The sequence below is a fragment of the Procambarus clarkii genome, chromosome 82, assembly GCF_040958095.1.
Source record: "Procambarus clarkii isolate CNS0578487 chromosome 82, FALCON_Pclarkii_2.0, whole genome shotgun sequence".
Classification (NCBI taxonomy): Eukaryota; Metazoa; Arthropoda; class Malacostraca; order Decapoda; family Cambaridae; genus Procambarus; species Procambarus clarkii.
The window spans coordinates 9560288-9580243 of NC_091231.1; the positions used below are offsets into that span (position 1 = coordinate 9560288).

General features: G+C 35.9%; 1 protein-coding gene across 2 annotated transcripts; it reads right to left on the reverse strand.

The window, feature by feature from the left end:
* Nucleotides 1-1503: 1503 nt before the first annotated feature.
* Nucleotides 1504-19880, reverse strand: LOC123764314 (chromatin assembly factor 1, p105 subunit). 2 transcript variants are annotated; one of them, XM_045751913.2, is made up of 12 exons: nucleotides 19720-19856; nucleotides 17701-17835; nucleotides 15373-15505; nucleotides 14512-14727; nucleotides 13555-13651; nucleotides 12812-12911; nucleotides 11866-12026; nucleotides 9950-10058; nucleotides 8735-8904; nucleotides 6492-6758; nucleotides 4488-4602; nucleotides 1504-3110 (listed from the first exon to the last, which is right to left on the reverse strand). In XM_045751913.2, the coding sequence occupies exons 2-12, from the start codon at nucleotides 17824-17826 to the stop codon at nucleotides 2919-2921; spliced, it is 1686 nt and encodes a 561-aa protein (XP_045607869.2). In that variant the 5' UTR covers nucleotides 17827-17835; nucleotides 19720-19856; the 3' UTR covers nucleotides 1504-2918. The 2 variants fall into 2 exon arrangements, with proteins under 2 accessions (XP_045607869.2, XP_045607870.2); XM_045751914.2 differs by having other exon boundaries at nucleotides 2620-3110; nucleotides 19786-19880.
* Nucleotides 19881-19956: the final 76 nt, after the last annotated feature.

Here is a 19956-nt window from a genome sequence, read left to right on the forward strand (position 1 = left end):
CAATGTATATGGTGTTATATTGCTTTCAGTTTGTATATGTTCAAGGAAACTTAATTTAGCAGCAAGCAGAGTACAAGGATTGTGTATTTGGCTTTTTGGTGAGGTATGCAAGAAAGTAATTATATAAAAAAAAAAAAAAAGGCACCAAGTCGGGGATACTTTATAGCACGGTGCATATGTAGGCGTCGCATGTCAAAAGGTTTATCTGCCAGGGTGGTAGGAAGTTGTTTACTTTCACCTTTGCACACTTCAAACTAGACATTTTAATGACTGCTTGTCTTCTAATTTTTCATGTCACGTGTTCCACAGCATGTGTATTCTAATAATGTCGCTGCTACAATATTATTTTTACTAACATACAGAAGCTCATTTTACCATGATAGTTTCAAATACTCTATCTCGAAGGCCAGGTATATCTAGTTCTTTTCTGATATCGAGAACTTTGGTAGTTATTAGACAGCAAATATAATTCAGAGGGCTTCATTTTGCTATGATACAGGATTAAGGCTGATGCATGATAAGTCTAATCAAAGATTTAATAGACTAAATAAAAAATTTTTGCTTTTTAAATATTTACATTGTAGTAAGGGCTTTACCTCACCACAATTACAAGAGCCTTAAGTTTGTCCTTATATTACTGATGCCATTTTTTTAATGCAGTTAATGTATAAGGTTAAGATTTGTTTAAGGTTCTTTAACATCTCCAAATTTTACTACAGGTACAAGCTGTCAAGTTTGATGTCGTCTGCATAATATCCAGTGGGGGACTTTTGTTCATTGTTCTGTTCATTGGATATAAAAATAGCTTCTTCAGCTTTCTTGCCTTTGAGGAACAAAGATTAAAAGTAGGAATTGTAAATACCAGTATTGGTTAAAAAGCACAGAATCATGCTGTCATTATGGTCAGCATTACTGATAACATAAGACTGATTGGCATAAAGGATATATGTATCATTTCTGTCAAGTATTTACTAGAGTAGTCTAGTGGGTCCCCTGAAAATAATTATGTACTCAATACCCACTACATTATGAGTGTAAACAGGCATAGAATTCTGATCGAACTTCGTCTGTTGCATCACGATACTCCTGTAGTGCAGAGGTTACAAAGTCTTGCTACTACATGCACTTATCATTCATATGCACATAATAAATCTACACACACTTTGTTAGACTACTATCCTTTGACCTGACAATGGACCACATAAGCCACATTTAAATGTGCTTCAGACAATCCGAGCTACTGCTACCTGATCCCCCCTCCCTCCCCACTTAGTGGAAGCTAGACCACACCTGTATCAGTTCTGTCACTGTACCAGCTATGTTTACTTTTTAGTAATCTAAAGCATAACTTCCTATTACAACTTACTATTATCATATACATAACAAGCAAAATAAAAATATAAATGTTGAGTGAACTAAACATAAAGTTATTTACCTAAGTCATCAAGGCCACTTACACATTTTTATACTGTATTATAACTGCCATACAGTAAAACAAATATAGTTCTATGTATATTTATATTTATAATGTATTATGACAAAAAATATTAAACTGCAACATATGAATATAATATAATAAGGTTGCTAATAAATACCCACCCTGTATAAGTATCTGTCAAAACATCAAATTTCTGGCAAATTTCGTTAATAGGTCTGCAAATTGCAATTTGTTAAGTTCACAAAAATTTCAAGGGTTTAACATTCATGTTCAGTAATTGTAAAACCGAATAAGATGCTAGTCTCCTATTGTTATTTTGATGTTACAAGGCAAGGAAAGACTCGGCCATGTAAAATTACATTAACTAGAACAAAATCAATATATTTTTTTTTTACTTACTGTGTAACAATTATTATTTCTCAAACTAAATACAGTATTTACACAAACATCAAAAAATATTTTATTTCATTGACTATATATACTATGTATTGTGCATTAATAACTTGCACCAGGAGCTCTGGTTCCCTATGTAAACAGGGCTCAGTCCAGAGCTGAGAAAACAAAAAATGCCCATTAATAAATTTGGAAAGGGTTGGGTTAGGGAATCATTGAGTCACTGAAGCCTAATCAGGAAAAGGCAATTTCATTACATTAAATGCTGGTTTTCTGGAGGGTGTCAAATGATGGCTCCTAGTATTTGTACAAGGAAGTACAATGAAAAAAAAAATCCCAGAGAGCGAAGACTAAACCTTCAACAATGACAATTTTATGGATGAGAAACCCAGGAACAGAGACCAGGTAATGAGCTGCCAGAACCCTGTTACACTTCAAAAACAGGACTGAAATCTGTTGACATGGGGAGCCAGAGATCCTGGCAGTGGCTCTCTGTAATTAGCAAGTTCAACCTAACTGCTGGGTTGATAGTTTGCAGCCACTTGTGGCCTCGTTTCTTTCCAGTGAACCTTGCAATTATCTGTTTTGCTTCACTTGTTTTTTGGATGTTTCCATGAAGGTAATCATAACAATCCTCTGCTCTCTGCACATCTGTGAGCGGAGCCATGTTCTGGCTCTGGTCTCCAGTAGGCAATACAGATTCCCAAGGCTGATGTGACTTGTGTGGAGCTACCTCAGCCCGTTACCTATGGGGAGCCACTGTTTGGCCCTTTCAGAAACAATTCTTATTTTGTCATCATTTTATTATAGTAAATTAAATTAAATACAAATTACTTTACACAAAACTATAAACTATCAAATAACACTCAAATTTCTAGAAAAACACCCCTGCAACACTCAAAAGTTTAAGCTAATGAGGGCATCATATATAAAAAAAAAGACAATATGAAGGAATTAATATAGGTACATGCTGAAAAGAACATGTTTAATATCTTCATTATTTACACTTGTTCACTACCAAAGAAGAATCGTAGCAGTAGTGTACAATACTTTTTTCTCAGGGTTTCACCAGACTTGCATAAGAATTTCATCTAAATTCATTCCCAGCACTCTTCTTTCCCTTAGGACTGGACAGAGTAATAAGTGGCACGCGTCGCGGTGTCTTTGACACGCCAGACGACGTCTTAATTGGAGATTCATCCCTTATGGTCTTGGTTGGGCTCTGATTGTCCCCTTCAAACTTCTTCTTCACTTCCTCATCTATAGCCATTACTGCATCCTGAAATACACCGCTTATTATATTCTAGGTTTTACAGATGGTTCTAAACAGTCTTCCAGGCTTGGCAAAATCTTTGATAATTACTGTATGTTATGTTAATTTTATCCATGAAACACAAGAAAGAAAAATTAATCCTTAATTTGGAAACAGTTAGTTTTACCCATAAATCACAAGAAAAGAAAATTAATCATAAATCTGGAATGGGTTAGGTTGTGAAATTTACTATTTTTAAATAATGCAATGCTATGCAAAATAAACAAAATAAATTATAGGTTAGTAAGGACTATGACAAAAAAATTATATTACATGAAGGAAAGATGAGAGAAATCGTTTACTCGGCATCAAACACTATTCTTTTGTTGACTCCAGAGCCTTTAATAACCTATCCATGTTCCACACAGCAATTTGAATGGCCCATTAACTGTATAAATGATAAAGTTTCTAATTTGACACGTGTTTCTACTTATCTTAATATATCCTTCAATATACCAACGCATCCTCCGAAATGACAGTACGGTTTTAATACTAAGTGCTCAGAACACTACCCTGGGGTACACCCTCATACTGCCAAAAAGGGGCAGAGAGAGTGGTACCGAGCCTCACACGAAAGGAAGGACGAGAGGGAGATTCCCATGAAGGCCAAAAGAATGAAGTTGGGACAGAATATGATACCGCCAGGTAGTGTCATAAGCCTTTTCCGGGTCAAAAAGGACGGCAACAACAGAGGTCTTTGCAGCAAAAGCAGTACGAATATAGATCTCCAAGTTCACCAGGACATCCGTTGTGCTGCGGCACTTGCGAAAACCAAATTGAGAAGGGGAGAGGTGGTGATAGTATTCTAACAACCACATCAAACGAACGTTAACCATACGTTCAAAGAGCTTGCAGACACAACTCATGAGGGCAATAGGGCAGAAGTCCTTGGGGGATGACCCGAGAGACCCTGGTTTCCGAACGGGGAGAACAACAGCATCGAGCCAGTCCTCAGGGACTGACAACGACTCCCAGACCTGATTGTACAGACTCAGTAAATACCGAGACGTGCACGGAGGGAGATGAGACTGTAGGAATTGAAATTTGAAAATTGTAACAAATTTAAAATTGTAAACTAGCCAACATAAAACATATATATATATATATATATATATATACAAGCAGGCATCGCTGAGCAAGGATGAAGTGCCTGAAACATTTACAGTTAGGTACACAATGACGGACAGAATGTCAATGTTAATGTATTTTCTCTCATCTTCCTAAATATATTGATACAACTTATGAATAATTTATAGTTACTAAATTGGTTATTTTTGGTTGTATTTAAAACATTTCTATTATATTCAATGGATGTGTTCTGTAATATCAATGAATGCTTGGTACCTCAGTAATAACAGAAGGTTTTGTAGACTCTGAATTATGGCTGGTTGAGTTCTCATCAGTTTTGACAGACGGACCAGAGAGTGTTATCAGTGCAACTCTCTTACCAGGCTTAGAACTGAAAGTATACAAGTAAACCATTAGTACAACACTCTCACTAAACATTATGATAACATATAACTCACCTCTAAAGCCAAAGTGGCTAAGCCTAGAATAAAGCAAGGCTTATACTTTTTGTCTTTGTATACAGCATGTAATGTATATTTTAGCTGAATATTGAAATATGCTCCTCTCCAAGTTTGTCATTTGTTCAATGACGTGAAATGCCGTCATGTGAATATGTTTGAATTTTTCTCTTTTATGCACAATTGTTTAGTATGTGTGTGTGTGTGCCTTTTCAAACCACATTACAACATAATTGTGAAAGGAAATCTAAATATTTTCACACCTCCTTTAGAGCAGAAACAAACCACTCATTATCCCCCCCCTCCCTTTGAACAATAATCAGGGTCACCTAGGCATCCAATTACTGCTGTGCAAACAGAGGTGTTACCTATCACCAGGTGGCAGTTCAAGCTACATAACACTACCAGGGAGCTAGAAACCTCACTTAAAGTTCAGATCACCAAAGCAAACTTGAAAAGAAGGGACGTCACATGCGAATACGAAGGCAATCAAGTAGTTACTCCCACTGTTGCTCAACGAGCTACACACATACACACACAGGTACATGCATACAGGTACGGTTGAGAAGCGGGACCAAAGAGCCAAAGCTCAACCCCTGCAAGCACAATTAGGTGAGTACACTCACACACACACATAAGAGGCAATATAATAATTACAAAATACTACCAGGAATTGACAAAGAGGAATTCCTGAAACCAGCAACATCATCAACAAGGACAAAAATTCAAGCTAAGGAAACAAAGGTGTCGAAAAAACATTAAACAGTTTTCTTTTGCAAATAGTGGCAAATGATTGGAGCAAGCTAAGTGAGAAAGTGGTAGAGGCCAAAACTGTCAATAGTTTCAAAGCATTATACAACAAAGAGTGCTGGGAAGATGGGACACCATAAGCATAGCTCTCACCCTGTAACTACACTTAGCTAATTACACAACAGGCACAAACTGTAAGGCATCAAATGAATGAGGGCTGTTAAGAAACTCTTTTGTCTGGGTGCCAGATGAAAAATATGGCTCACAATGTGCAGCAACATTTACAGAAAGGACAATAAATCATCTCCCACTGACCCTAGTAAAGATGAAGAGCACCCAACGCAATTGTCTTGATCACTAAACAAAACCATATATATTAAGCAGCCAAGAAAGGGAGACCTAATCTGCCTCCTATGCTAACTAAAACAGGAAATCTGTCTGCAAACACATTAAGAGACTATGTGAATGTGAAGTGCATGAAGGACTACCATAGAAGCCAAAAGAAAGGCATTGCCTAAAGCCCAGTATCACAATGAGAGAACTAAGAGTGCAGCCAGACAGCTAAGCCCTAAGGAAGAATCATCATCCATTCTGTTGCCACCTCCCAGGTGTTGATGCAAATATACATCATTCCTTGCATTAAAGTCTTAGATGGGAATGCTGAAAACTGAAGACAACGTTACAACCTAAGCGTGGGTGAAAAGCTCAAGCAGTGGAATCAGAGGACCAAATGCAGAAAAATTTGAACAGGCAACAAGAAAACTGCAAAGTATCAACATTGTAAAATATAATTACAATCTTCTAATTGTTTTTCATTTATAATGTTTATTTCCCTATAAACGTTAAAATGTGCAAATAAGTATTTTATTATTAAATAAAATCAGCCAAGATTATTTGTAAAAGCTCTCATACTTAATCCAACAGGCTATCACATGAATTGATTTGATCAGGGCAAGTTGCAATGCTTGAATTATTTAGTCTGACATATATTGTCACTAAAAAATACATTAACAGTAATACTAATTAACATGCATATATACATACTGTACGATGACAAATGTGCAACACAAACCTTTCTCCAGCTCTTCTGACAACCATGGGTTTCTTTTTAGATTGGCAAGAGGGTGACTTTTCATTTTCAATCTCTACTGTTGTTGTTTCAGTAGATACTGATGCTGGCTTAGTCTCCTCTGAATTAGATGAACTTATGTCTACATTTTCCTTCACATTTTCTTTCATTTTTTCTTTGTATGGAATTCCTAGTTCATCCTTGGAAAACGATACTAGGGAACAATAACCATCTGTTGAGGAAACCACAAGAATGCGACCATCACAGGACCTGAAAGAAATATATGAACATTTGACTCTTGAATAAGTATAAGTATGTTGAACACGCCAGATAACACAAAGCATGAACGGTAATGTGATCAGTCAAGAGGAAAAAGCAACTACTGCATAGTGAGTAGCAAAGCACATGTCAGGTAGATAAGATTTCCTGATATAAATTTCTAAAAGGTCATTAAGTATAAAGGATTGAGCAATATCATTAAATATTAATTTTTTTTTCTTAACAGAGGGGTAGGGAGGGACAGGCAGCCTCTTTATAACATTTCTAATTTATCCATAACACACAACATAGCCCAAAACTAGCACCACTACTTCAAAGTTCTACTACTTTATTTTAAATATTAATTTTCCTTATACCTCCCCTCTATAGCCCTATACTTCTTAATAACACTTTACCATTCCAATGATGCTAAAATGTATGATCCATACTTTGAAAGTAAACGTTCTGATGAAGCTAAAATGAGTCATCCATCTCGCAATTCGTGAAAATATCTTTTGGGGTGGAGGGGGAGCAGTGTGGTCATTGCTTATCACCGGACCCTCCAGTGATCACCTCGGCCAACCACCCATCACTCAAGTCGACAAGTGCTGTGCATGTGAATATTTTTCACTATGCTTTGCAAATTACCTGCCGGAAAAGTATGAAAGTTATGTTTGTTTTCTTTTTACTGTAAAAGTGAAAGATTATGTGCACACACTTCCTCATTTTATCATTTTACTTTGAAAAATAAACGAGGAATGCTGAGAAATATATGAGGAATGTTGATATATTCATTAACATTCATATATTCAGCACTGCACATGGCACACACAGCATATTTTCAAAACACATTTAGTTTTGCATCTATACTCTAACAATCTTTCACAGACATTTTGGCACCAAAACTATAGTTATAACCCAAAATGTGAGAAAATGTAAAAAAAGATATTTGCATTGTTGGGCACGACTTTGACACATCCAGAACATTTACAGTTGGAAACACACTAACAGCGCGGAATGTTGAAGTGTCAATGCTAACTTTCTTAGAATAATATTAAAATAAGAGAACTCCAGTAAATTGGTGGATGGTAAATGGAAATTGGTAAATGGAACTAAAGTACTTGTAAATTTTATTTACCTCTGGTAAATAATGAATTTGTAATTCCTTAATGATGATTTCATTGAAAACAGGACAAGACGACATAAGAGGAAGTTTGAAAGGGAAAATGGATCACAGTAATATTAGGAAATACTGGGATGATGTATGGTATGTGAACAAGAGGAATGCACTAAACCTGTGACAGCTAGGGTACTTCCAAATTTTAAACAACTTGAACATTTAAAAAGCACCAGGTACAAACAGCATTGCCCAAAGAGCTAGCTTTCATTCCCCTTAGACACTGGCATGTAAGCAGTGGAGGATATGAATGGAATCAAAGGATCAACAGATACCAGCTACCCAATGCCCACTTGACCCTAAACAGGATTGGCCAGCCAGTGAGTCAACCGAACCACTCTGAACCTACCATCCTACCCATATCTCCATCAAAAAACCCTGTAGCTCCAGAAGCCACAGTCCATGAGTAGAACCAACTTTCAGATGAAGGGAAAAGGAAAATAAACAATTAATATCGACAAAATACATGCAAGATGTATGAAGCAACAATGAGTAGAAATTACGTCATTTTATAGTCACTGATAATTTGCCAAAATTAAATACCCTTATGCTCTCATTTATATGTTTACATTTTGTTTAGTAGAGGCTGACTTAAAAACAAGTGTGTGTGGGGGGAGGGGAGGGGGGAGGGTGGTTGACAACTCTCACTAAGGATACTACAATGTACTAAAATAGAAAATACTCGTCTCCAAAGACCTTGCTATCTGCAGATTCTGGTTACATCTACCATTTACTTAATTTTAGTTACTAACCACTAAAACATGCAACAAGTACTGTATTATTATTTACTATATTTAGAATTAAATCTCACCAGGTTACATCACTGAGACGAGTGTAGTGAATATTGGAGACCTTTGCAAAGGGAACTGGTTGCTGCGTGTCGTAGAGAAGAACAGCATTTTGAGTAGCAACGGCAAATATCATTCTATATGGCAAATTAAACAAATTTGAGTACTCTTGCCACTGTTCTCGAGGCTCATCCTGCAAGTTAAGGTTGTGTATCATTATTACATGCTCAGTGACATAGACTAACAAAATTCAAATAAATCTTTAGCTAATGTTTATTACCTTAGGAAATGTACAAAGCATAATAAATTTTGTAGAGAAGCATTATGAAGAATAACAAGCATGTATGAAGTAGAAGGAGTCTTGTTAAAAGTTAATTCTTATTTATTCAAGAAGTAAAGCATGTAAACAGCAGTGTAATGAGTGACCCGTTTTATTTAACTGCAGGAAAGCAATGTGGTTGCTTAATATCGCCATTGTTGTCCAATGTCCAGTAGTGACAGGACCACTGTGTCTTTTAACCCCGATGCAAGGATTGCTGATACCATGGTACAGTATAGGGGAAGGACTCTCATGTTTACCTTTCCCCAGATGCAAGGGTTGTTGACACCACAGTGTAGGGGAAAGACTCATGTTTACCTTGTATGTTTTTTTATATTCACTGCTTAGCAGTTTACATCAGTATACACACTAGAGTGCATGTTCAATAACTCAATGTACAGTACACCTAGTTACAATAATAGTTATTGAGTGCTGTATATACAGTAGAACTACAACGTAATATGTACACCTGTTGCACATGACACTAACTGGCACAGCTCAAATGAGTGTCTAGCAACCCACTTCTTTGATGAGATTGGCTAGGAATGTCATCCAGACATTCGGTTCAAACACAAGCAGGAAATACCATATCATCATTTGACACTAGCTGCAAACCCTTAGTATGTGATAACCTCATCACATAATAAGCAATTACAAAACAAAAGCAGAATTTTTTCATGGGGCTTTGGTTAACCATACTGTATTCATATAGAGCTATTATAATAGCTCATATAGCAATATAGCTTTCAGCAATATGATGTGTTAATATCTTACTTCATGTTATCATTGGTATAAAACTGAAAAAATAAATTATTTTTTTAATGAAAAGTTTTTATATGGTATAAAACCATATAAAGAATATAAGGCAATTTTTGTTACACACAAATCTAAAACGATTGCACTATGAATTAAAGCTTACGTTTTGTGCTTCTTCTTCTTGACGTGGTATAGGCTGCAACTCAAATAGAATGGGGCAGAATCTGACAGCTAACGTGTATTTGTCCTTTGTGGGAAGATAAAGCACTGGCCTGCCAAAGAGAACACAAAAATGTGATAAAGAGGATTAATTATAAAATAAAATATGGTATTGTAATGAAATTCACACTCTTGGGTGTGCCACCTTGTTTCATTTCATACTTTATGACCTGTAAGCAATCAACCCTTTTTGACACACAGTGGTCAGCCACTTGTGTGACCTGCATCTCCAGTACTGCTTCCACAAAGCTGTCAAATTTTTCTTGAAGACTTCCACTTTTGCTCTGGCAATTTTTTTCTATACTGTATTTCCTAGGAGGATATTGAACAACCATGAACCTCAGATGGTCATACAGTGTTTGCTGATTGTGCCTATGGCACCGCTATTCTGCATTTCCTTCCATATTGTTCACTCCAGTATGTTGTTATTTTACTTTGGAAATTTGGGACCTGGCCCTTCAGTATTTTCCTTTAATATATTATTCGATACCTCTCTCATTTTCTTTCTACAGAGTACATTTTGAGAGCTTTGGGAGGATCCCAATTTTTTAGGTGCTTATCAAGTCTATGCATACCATGTGTGTTCTCTGTATTCCCTCTATTTCAGCAATCTCTCCTGCTTTGTAGGTGAAGGAAAGTATTGAGCAGTACTCAAGGCGAGACATCACACGTGCTTTGAATAGTATGAGCATTGTGATGCAATCCCTGGATTTGAAGATTTAGGGATGTGGGTGTCACCTCTCATGTGCAAAAGGTGCGAGGGAGTGTTTATTCATTGTGTGAAAGCCACATGTTGGGGCTTAATGGGTGTACACTGACCGAAAAACCCCACCCATTTAGCATCAAAACAATACCTTGATGGATTGCAGTCTCAACACTCCATGTGTGATGTCAGAAACCACATTAAGATGTTTATATGTTTAAGATAGAAAAATACCAAGTTTGAATGGTTATGATAGAAAAAGCTCTTGTCTGTACAAAGTGTTAACTGGAAACCACCAAGAATAGTCAGTGAAGCCCCTAAAAAGAAACAGGGATAGAACTATTAAGTTGAGCTTTCTAAGATAACTTATAGGAATCACAATTAATTTTCCTCAAGTATCTCATTGTGTTAATGCTTAAGAACCACATGTTGATTTCTTATTGTGCAGCGTACACTAAATCGTATAAGACACCTGTCATACATTTGTGTTTTATAATTATGTATTGCACATGTTACTGTCCCCCCTTTTGACTACATGATTAGTAGAATGTTCAGTGCCATGGAAGTGTGCTGTAAGAAAACCTTTACTGGCTCCCTGCTCTATATGCAGGAGCAAGACAAAATTATAAGAAGTTCTAAGCCTTGTTCAGTTGAGGTGGTCACCCAGGATATATGACCTGTGCCCTGACCATGCCAATGAACTAAATAAGGGGCTAGCCCCAAAAAAGATAATTCTGTACAATAATTGTTGAAAATGAGCAAACTTTAGCAAAAGCTGGGTACGATTTCCAATGAATTACTTTGAAGAATCAGAAATACAGTGATTATGATGTAATTGACAAACATTCAAAATATTAATTGAATATCTTTACCTACCCTTGTACAAACATAAGGATATTGTTTCTAACAGAAATTACTAGCATTATCCTCTGGTATCAGGGTATGAATGCAAAAATCTGCGAACAGCAACTGAAATTAGTTTTGGATCATTGCTAAAGATCAATCCCTTCCTCTGATGATTTTTAAAATCTTCTAAAATCTACCAATAGGGTATGTCCTTGCACCACTGCAAGCTACACAAGTCTTAAAAAGTTCTGGGCAATACCAAAAATAATGGAAACGGCAAAGGTTGGGGATATCAAAATGTCACATCTTACTTGGAGAGAGAGTGGCGAGAGAAGACATATGTAACATTGGTTATTTTTCCATTATCATCTTCAACAATGCCACAAGGAGTCAGTAGTAACTCCCCATCTGGAGAAAAACTGAGTCGACGGCAGAAGGATTTCAGTGTGTCATCGTAGAATAATCTGGTAGGCTGTGGATAAAAGTAGTTTATTATTAATATTGAATTGCACCTAATTTAATAAGAAACAATACACTGATGGATAACAACTAAACATACTTCATAACCTGCACAATAAAATTACAACATACTGGAGTGAGAAATATGGTAAGAAGTGTAAAATCCAATAAAAAGTTGGGGTGGCTACTAAGTTGTATTTTCCATGAAAGTGACCAATCAGTTTAACCCCTCAACTGCGCCGGCCAACAAATGTCGTTTTGAGAGTTGACCATTTTTATTTTTAATTAGGCTATATTTTAATGCTTTTAATGTTTTCATTACTTTGTGTTTTGAAATGGAAATAGTTTAGTTTGGAAACATTTTGAATTTAACTTTACCTGAACATTTATGAAAACAATTAAAATATGTCCATAACAATTGCACTTTGAAGTTTTTGCCAAAAACAAGTGCGCAGTGCAGGGGTTAAAATACAATACAGTATATTAGTAGCAATTAAAGCACAGTGATATCAATGTTATTTGAGCATCAGCCTCAAGAGCTTAGCTGGATTTCTTGGGTTCATATACTTCTGGATAGGCAAAACATTTACATTTTTTATGCAGTGGCAAATTGAGAGAATGGGGTAACCAGAGATGCCTAAGGTACACCAGTGTGAGCACCAATGATACACACTGAACATTATTGGCACTTCATCATTGTCATCTGAACCACAACCTTTATCTCAATCATATAAGTCTATCCTAATTTCAAATCATACAGCTACCAACTTCTATTTTTAATGAGACCACTAACCTTACCTTTTCTGTTACATTGTCTTCAGCATCAACCATAGGTAAAGTCGTTTTGTGTATTCTGTGTACTATTTTCTTGGTGTTAACATTATATACTCTACAATACCTGAAAGAAAACAGAAACTGTTAAAATACTTCACACAAAATATGAAAAAAAAAGTCAAGTCAAGTGACCCAATTAGTATGTTCAGCACTATTATGAAATGGTGCTGAAAAACCTGCCAGGTTAGAAAAAGTGCAGTGCTCTCTTAGAACTGGGATTAACAAAATTTGTCCGAATAATGAACCTTAACATTAGGTCCTGTACCATGTAAATACAGTCCCATGGGGCACTGTGCTATTAGGATATAACATAAATTAGGATGACATAACTCGTCTTGCACAAGCAGGGCAACAATAACTATTTCATCCCATATCCAAGTACCATACACCACTGGAGCCTTTATCTAAATAGCTGCATCCTGAAGACCCATATTCAACATATCTTTTGTTACCATTCCATGGTTCCGAGAAACAACGACTCAGACTTGCCTTTGACCAGGTTAGGATTTGTTATTCAGATAATTATTAAACTGTCCCAAAGTGCTGTGCATTTGCTGTATGGTTTACATATTACACATTCACTATACAGAATATGGTAAGACAAGTTACCCCAGTCACACATTCTACTTGTCATTTTAAATTTAGCAAAATTTGTTAATAATTTATAAAATAAAAAACATTATTTACAAATAGTTAAATCAACTTACCTATCTGAACATAGAGTCGCAACGTACTGTCCTTGTGGGTCCCATGCAACACCTTGGACAAAGCCTTTGTGGTCACTTAATATTCCAATATTTTTACCTGAAATACACAAATAAAAATTTTAATTTTACATATAAAATAGTCATGATAAATGTGCATATTCCCAGTTCACTGAAGAAGCAATTGGAAACGAAAGTTTAAAAGAAGTTTTGATGTGTAAGGCTTGTGTAAGACAAAGCTGAAAAAAAGTGAGAATGAAGTCTATATTTTAAGAGAAGGAATAAGAAAATAAAAGGAGAAAAGAAGGAATGTCTGTTAATGAATATAATAGTAGCATGGAGCAATTGAGGCCAAGTGTGAAATTCAAATCTGAAACATCAATTTGACAATTGCTACAGTATATGTAGCAATTGAAAAGTGTAGCAAATGTGTGAAGACAGTACCAAGAATGAAACCTATTTTGATGGCAGTTTAGACAAATAGATTAAAATATTAACAAATTACAGAATAATTGTGATGGGTGATATTAATGGCGGAGGAGAAAGTTCTAAGAATGACACGATTAGTATAAATGGTTTCCAAAATAGTAAATAACAACATCTGTAAATTGAGATTCATGCAGTGAAAGTTATGTACTACTAATACATATACACTCCATGGAGGTTATGAAATGAGAGCAACGTTTCTGAACTCGAGACAGCACTTTGCAGTCTTGTCTGTCTCTGTCTCTATCTATCCCCATCTCTCTCTTTGTCACAAGTGGAGAAGGTAAAACAGTACTGTATATACTAACAAATACTGGCTGTCATTCTGAATACTGTATCTTTAACCCGACTTTTTGCTTTAAATATCGTAAATATTCTTTCTAGGTAAATGTTATCCATTCCTTGAAAGTGGAAAAAAAAAAGAATGGAAATGCCCTAGAAATGATAAATTGACAATAAAAATGTTGATGTTACCTTTTGCAACATGCCAAATAATAGCAGTGTTGTCTACAGATCCAGTAATAAGGAACTGTGAGCATTGTGACCAGCAGATGTCATAAACATCTTCTAAGTGACCTCTAAGCATTTTCACAACTGTCCAGTGTTCTTTATTCTCCTTTTCTACATCATCCACAAATATATCAGCATTGCTTGATGAATCTTGCTTCTTCCACAGGATGACAGCCGATTCTGTAATTGAAAAGAACTATGTTTTGATGTAGTTGTTTAAGGGAGGTATTCCATTACCACTTGCCAGGAATCTTCTCTCAATACAATGCTGTTTACATTCACAAATCTGGATCATGTAGAATCATACAAATATCCAAATTAGCCAAGTCTGTACGTATACTGTACTGTAATAAACTTTTAATCTTAAAAAATAAATAATTTGTAATTATAATAGTAGAAATGTCTACTTACCTTGGTGGAGTTAACAGCAGTCTTGATCACTGAAGAACTTTAATTGTGAACATTAACCTAATACTAATATTACTGAATGAACAAGTACTTGGCAATTATGCCTGCTGCTTCCTTCCACCAAAACCAAGTTACGTAAACAGTCGGCCCATTGCTACACGATACATGCAATTTTGGCTATTTTGCAGCAACACTTGTATTCTAAATATATTACCTTCTCTTCATATCTAAAACTAAAGGAACATGCCCAAAATTTTAAAATGTTTCTGTATACAATACATATAAAGTCTCGGCATGTTTTTTTTTCTAATTTGCAGTCGATTCTACTTAATATGTAAAATATATATGAAAGGTTTAAAAACTCTTGGAAAGCAGGAGTAATACTGATGGTATTTTGTCTCTGTGCAACATCCTTACCATCATCAGCTGAGGCCAAAATCTCTCCATCAGGTGAAAATCTTACAGCATTAACTGCACGATTATGTCTTGTAAGGTCACTCAGTGCGTCTACACTAACTCCCCCATTGTCCAACAGTTGCAATTGCCATATCTAAAATTTAAGCATATGAAATTAGTGCCAATCACTAGTTATCTATAGCAGCCCAACATATAAACAGGCCTACTTGTTGAAAGACAGTACAATGCTACCTTAAACATTCATACTAGTATGGACCCCTTTCTGATTTGTTGTTTTCCTGGATATCACACAAAAACATTTTTAGTGTAAATCATACTAAACATACTTCTACAAATTTAGTCACACATGAAACACTATATACAGTCATTATATAAAGCAAGGTTATTAAAAATAATCTATTTTGTGAGCCACTGAGCATTTCCATCTAATTTCATCACATTTTTTTTTAATTATTTAGTTGATACTGTATTATACATAAAAACAGCAACAATACAGTATTAATTTTAAGCCATATAATAAGTGATAGATTAAGCCCCATAAAGGAAGGTAATTATCAGAGGAAAGCACCAAGCCATTATGCCTATATGGCACTTGGAAGGGATAAAGATTTAGGATAGAACGAAGGAAAGGAATGGTGCATAACCAATTGAATGGTTATGCTTGAATTCAATCAAGTTTGTTAAGAACAGTTGGTGTCAGTGATATGCAATGATAAAACTTTTTATAATTGCTTTCAAAGCAATATCTCCCTATGAACAAGCAACCACAACTAGCAGACAACAAATTTCCACTTACAATCTGATTTCAAGTTATATCCTCAACATAATACTAATCACAAGTAATTCCATAGTGTCACTCATAACTATGTGTGAATCACAAGCACAGTTAACTGAAAATTGGGAGCCTATGCACAGTTTCTGATATGGTGATGACCAGTTGTAGCACTTTATCAATGCTATAATTAATTATAGCTTTATTAATGCTTCTTTCCTGTTGGTAGCTGGATGATGATGATGTTGACACAAAATGGCAGAATGTGTAAAAAGCAAGCATTTTTTTTATGTCATGGGTCACAGGCCTGGAAAGTCTCCCTGACCATGGAAACTGCTAGTTTCATGGCATATTATAATATTTTATGCTACTGAGGAACCAGCTCCTGAGAGCTGTCATCTAGAACATGTGAGGGTACAAGAACTGTTTATGGGAATCTGGCTCCTTTGCTTCACTTTGCTCACCTGACTCCACTACTGCTGTCTCAACATCTGCTACACTGAAACACGCGTGTTTCAGTGTTAGTGTGTGCAGTTCAGTCAGTCCTCATACAGTGTAAACAAACTTTCGACGCCTAAACGAACATGGACGCATTGGGTGCTCAAATTAGGAATGACTGCATTCCTACACAAAAGTTTGTATGTGCACTAGAAATATTGACAATAATTTGCACACAATTTTTGTATGCCAAGTTTAATCATTATGAGATTAACTTGTACATTAATTGCTGTAATAGCAATTAAACCTGATTGTTCAGGTATATATCATCTTGAGGTTATCGAGTTGATTTTTGGGCTTAGCGCCCCCACGGCCCGGTCCTCGACCAGGCCTCCTTTTTGTTACACACCCCCAGGAAGCAGCCCGTAGCAGCTGTCTAACTCCCAGTATAAGGGAGTTGGATCTCCCTAACTATTTACTGCTAGGTGAACAGTTGCATCAGGGTGAAAGAAACTTTGCCCATTTGTTTCCGCTTCCACCGGGGATCGAACCCGGAACCTCAGGACTACGAATCCGAAGCGCTGTCCACTCAGCTGTCATGCTAGGTAGGCGAGACTCGATAAGGTGCTGCAACGACACTTCTGCCACATCATACCTGAATGAATTGTAGCTCAAACCTGTTAAGTACAACATTTAAAGGATACTGTGTACCAATCTTGATATATCCTTTGACATAATCATATTTTTCTGTTATTATTCTTCAGTCTTTTATAGAACAGAAAAGCCACCCTTCCATATTTGCCTTTGTTCCTTTTACAGAAATATAAACACATTTCTACTTTTTAGCTCTAGCTAGTCTCTCCATCTTACTTCATATTACAGTATTTAATTATGCTCCCATTCCATTTTACTCAACATTTCAAGCGTTACTAGCACTGTTTCATAGGAAAGTGTGTGTAATGTAAACTACATAAAATAATGCAATAAATATGGCCAGCCTAAATTATTGTACTATACACTTAACCAGTTTTGTTCAATAATAGAGCATATGACATACTGTACAAGTTTGGGAATATTTTAAATATTAAAGCAGCGAGCATAGTTGTGAAAACACATACCACAACATGTGTATCAGTTCCAGCTGTGGCCAAACGGTAGATTCCATCTTGGGAGTTGGGCTGTATATCTATGGACAATACCGGATCTCTATTATGCCATGATATTTCTGGAATGGTACACTTCATGGCTATTTTCTGGAAAAAAATAAAAAATAAATCAGTAATTGTGTGTACATGTCTTATATCAGAGTACTTGTAGCTTAATATGCTAAGTTTTTATTGAATTAAAAGTTCATTATGATTTTATTTATTTTAAAACCTTTAGATCTTTTCTGTTCTTGGAACCCTTAGTGTCTTTCCCAAGCTAAAGGCATTGATTTCAAAAGGCCAAATAATAATAATTAATAAAAATTAATAATAATAATAATTAATAATAATAATGATGATAATAATTATTATTATTTTTAAGGATTTTAATAGCTTTACTGCTATTAGTATAATTTTTACACTTTAATGATTTAATGACAGCAACATTGTCACCAACACTTTAAATTGGCCTGGCATTGGTTTAGGTTCCCTTCCTTAACCTTAGTTTGTGATTCCCAAATCCACACCCAGAGTGTTTGGGTTCTTCCTCTGAGGAGTTCACTTTTGAGTTCCTCCTGTTCTAGGTAGTGTATGGGAATTAGTCACCTACTGGTAGCGAGACCTGCCGAGTCGAACTGTAGTTACTGTACCGTACAGTATACTAGTTTAATTATTTATGCTTGACTCAACCCATGTTAGCATTAGTGTTTTGTATCTTATCAGGTATGGCTGTAAGTAGCATTACATAATTTTGTATTTTTATGCATGTTTCAATGGCTTATTGCCTATCACTGGTGTGATTAATGTTTTTTTTTAGCTGTGTTAACTTTTGGAATAATCAAACAAATCTTTGACTTTAAAGGAAAATTGCCAATTTATAGCTAAACAAATCCCTGATGCATCCCCAATGTGGACTACTGTATCCATGTACAGAGACCTCAGATAAAAGTTTTTTCACCCATAGGGCAATAAACTCTTAAAATCACCTACTTGCCTAAGCTGTATATACTATGCAGTACTTTAAATTTCAAAATTCAGTTAGAAAAATGATCAAGAATAATGTGGAGACCTTTGACAAGCTGCTGGCTTCATGTCCTAGTCGAGCCCTCTGAAGATAGTGGCTCCTGTAAGTTCCATAAACTTAAGTATGACAAATCTGTTTGTATTACTGATAATAATATTTTATTTAAGCAAGAGAACATACATAAATACGGTACTTTTTCACCCATAGTCATAAACATGGAACTGCCTACCCACTGAAGTCACATATGCCAAAACACAGCTGAATTTTAAAATACAGCTCGACAAAATCATGAGGACAAATGCGGGACCTTCAACAAGCTGTCAACTTTCTGTCCTCGCCGAGGTCACTATAGAGATAGTGGCCCTCAGGCAAATTCAGGTAAAAAGATATACATGATCAGTGGAGGATTAATAGACAAGACAATCACAATACCTTGTGTCACTAATACACAGAGCATTTCAGGCATAACATAAACAAAAATTAAAACAAAATACTGTACAAGCTTAATGGGGTGATACTTAAAACTGAAATTCAGATATATATATTTGACCTCTAGAGAAAACCTTCCTGACCTATATTGGGATATGTTATATATAGGTCAAGAGGCCGCTGTGCTAGTTGTTCTGGGACTAAGGGTTCCCTAATGCAAGCCAACATAAGTGTTTGTTTGCAACAACTTGCATGACCTTCTGAGCTGTGGGCTTTGTACCCTCTCAACCTGCTCAACTACTTCATTATCTCACGCTACACTTGAAAAAAAATTATTAGATTTAATGAATCGTATTGCTAAGCTAAACATGAAATACTGTACGCCACACCTGGCCCAGTATGATACCCATGAAAGTATAGTTCAGTAAATACAAAACAAAATCACTCGCAAGTTACAATTAGAACATAACTACCCATTTAGACCTGTCAAATAACACAACAATATAAATAATCACATTAATAACATGACGACAACTTACAACTTGCTAACTTGGACAAGCTATATATGATGAACTAATAATACAAGCGAGAGCTGCACTTGTCACCTGAAATATAGAGGTGAGCTTTGTTTTCGTACTGGAGGATGTTCCCGCGCGGCGGCCACTGTTATCCTCCTCCCACCCGCCGGGCTCCTGGTTCTCTTCCACACTACTCTATCATTTATTTCAAACACTTACAACAAACTAACAGTAAGTGTCGGTAAGCTTCAATAAGTA

Bases quoted from the DNA above. Each gene is read 5' to 3' on its own strand.
- LOC123764314 (XM_045751913.2), bottom strand. From the start codon at position 17,826: ATGAAGTGTACCATTCCAGAAATATCATGGCATAATAGAGATCCGGTA. The intron at 12,912-13,554 runs GTAAGTTGATTT...GTTTTCTTTCAG, and splicing joins GCGACTCTATGTTCAGATAG to GTATTGTAGAGTATATAATG. The intron at 10,059-11,865 runs GTAAGATGTGAC...TCTCTTTGGCAG, and splicing joins TCTCGCCACTCTCTCTCCAA to GCCAGTGCTTTATCTTCCCA.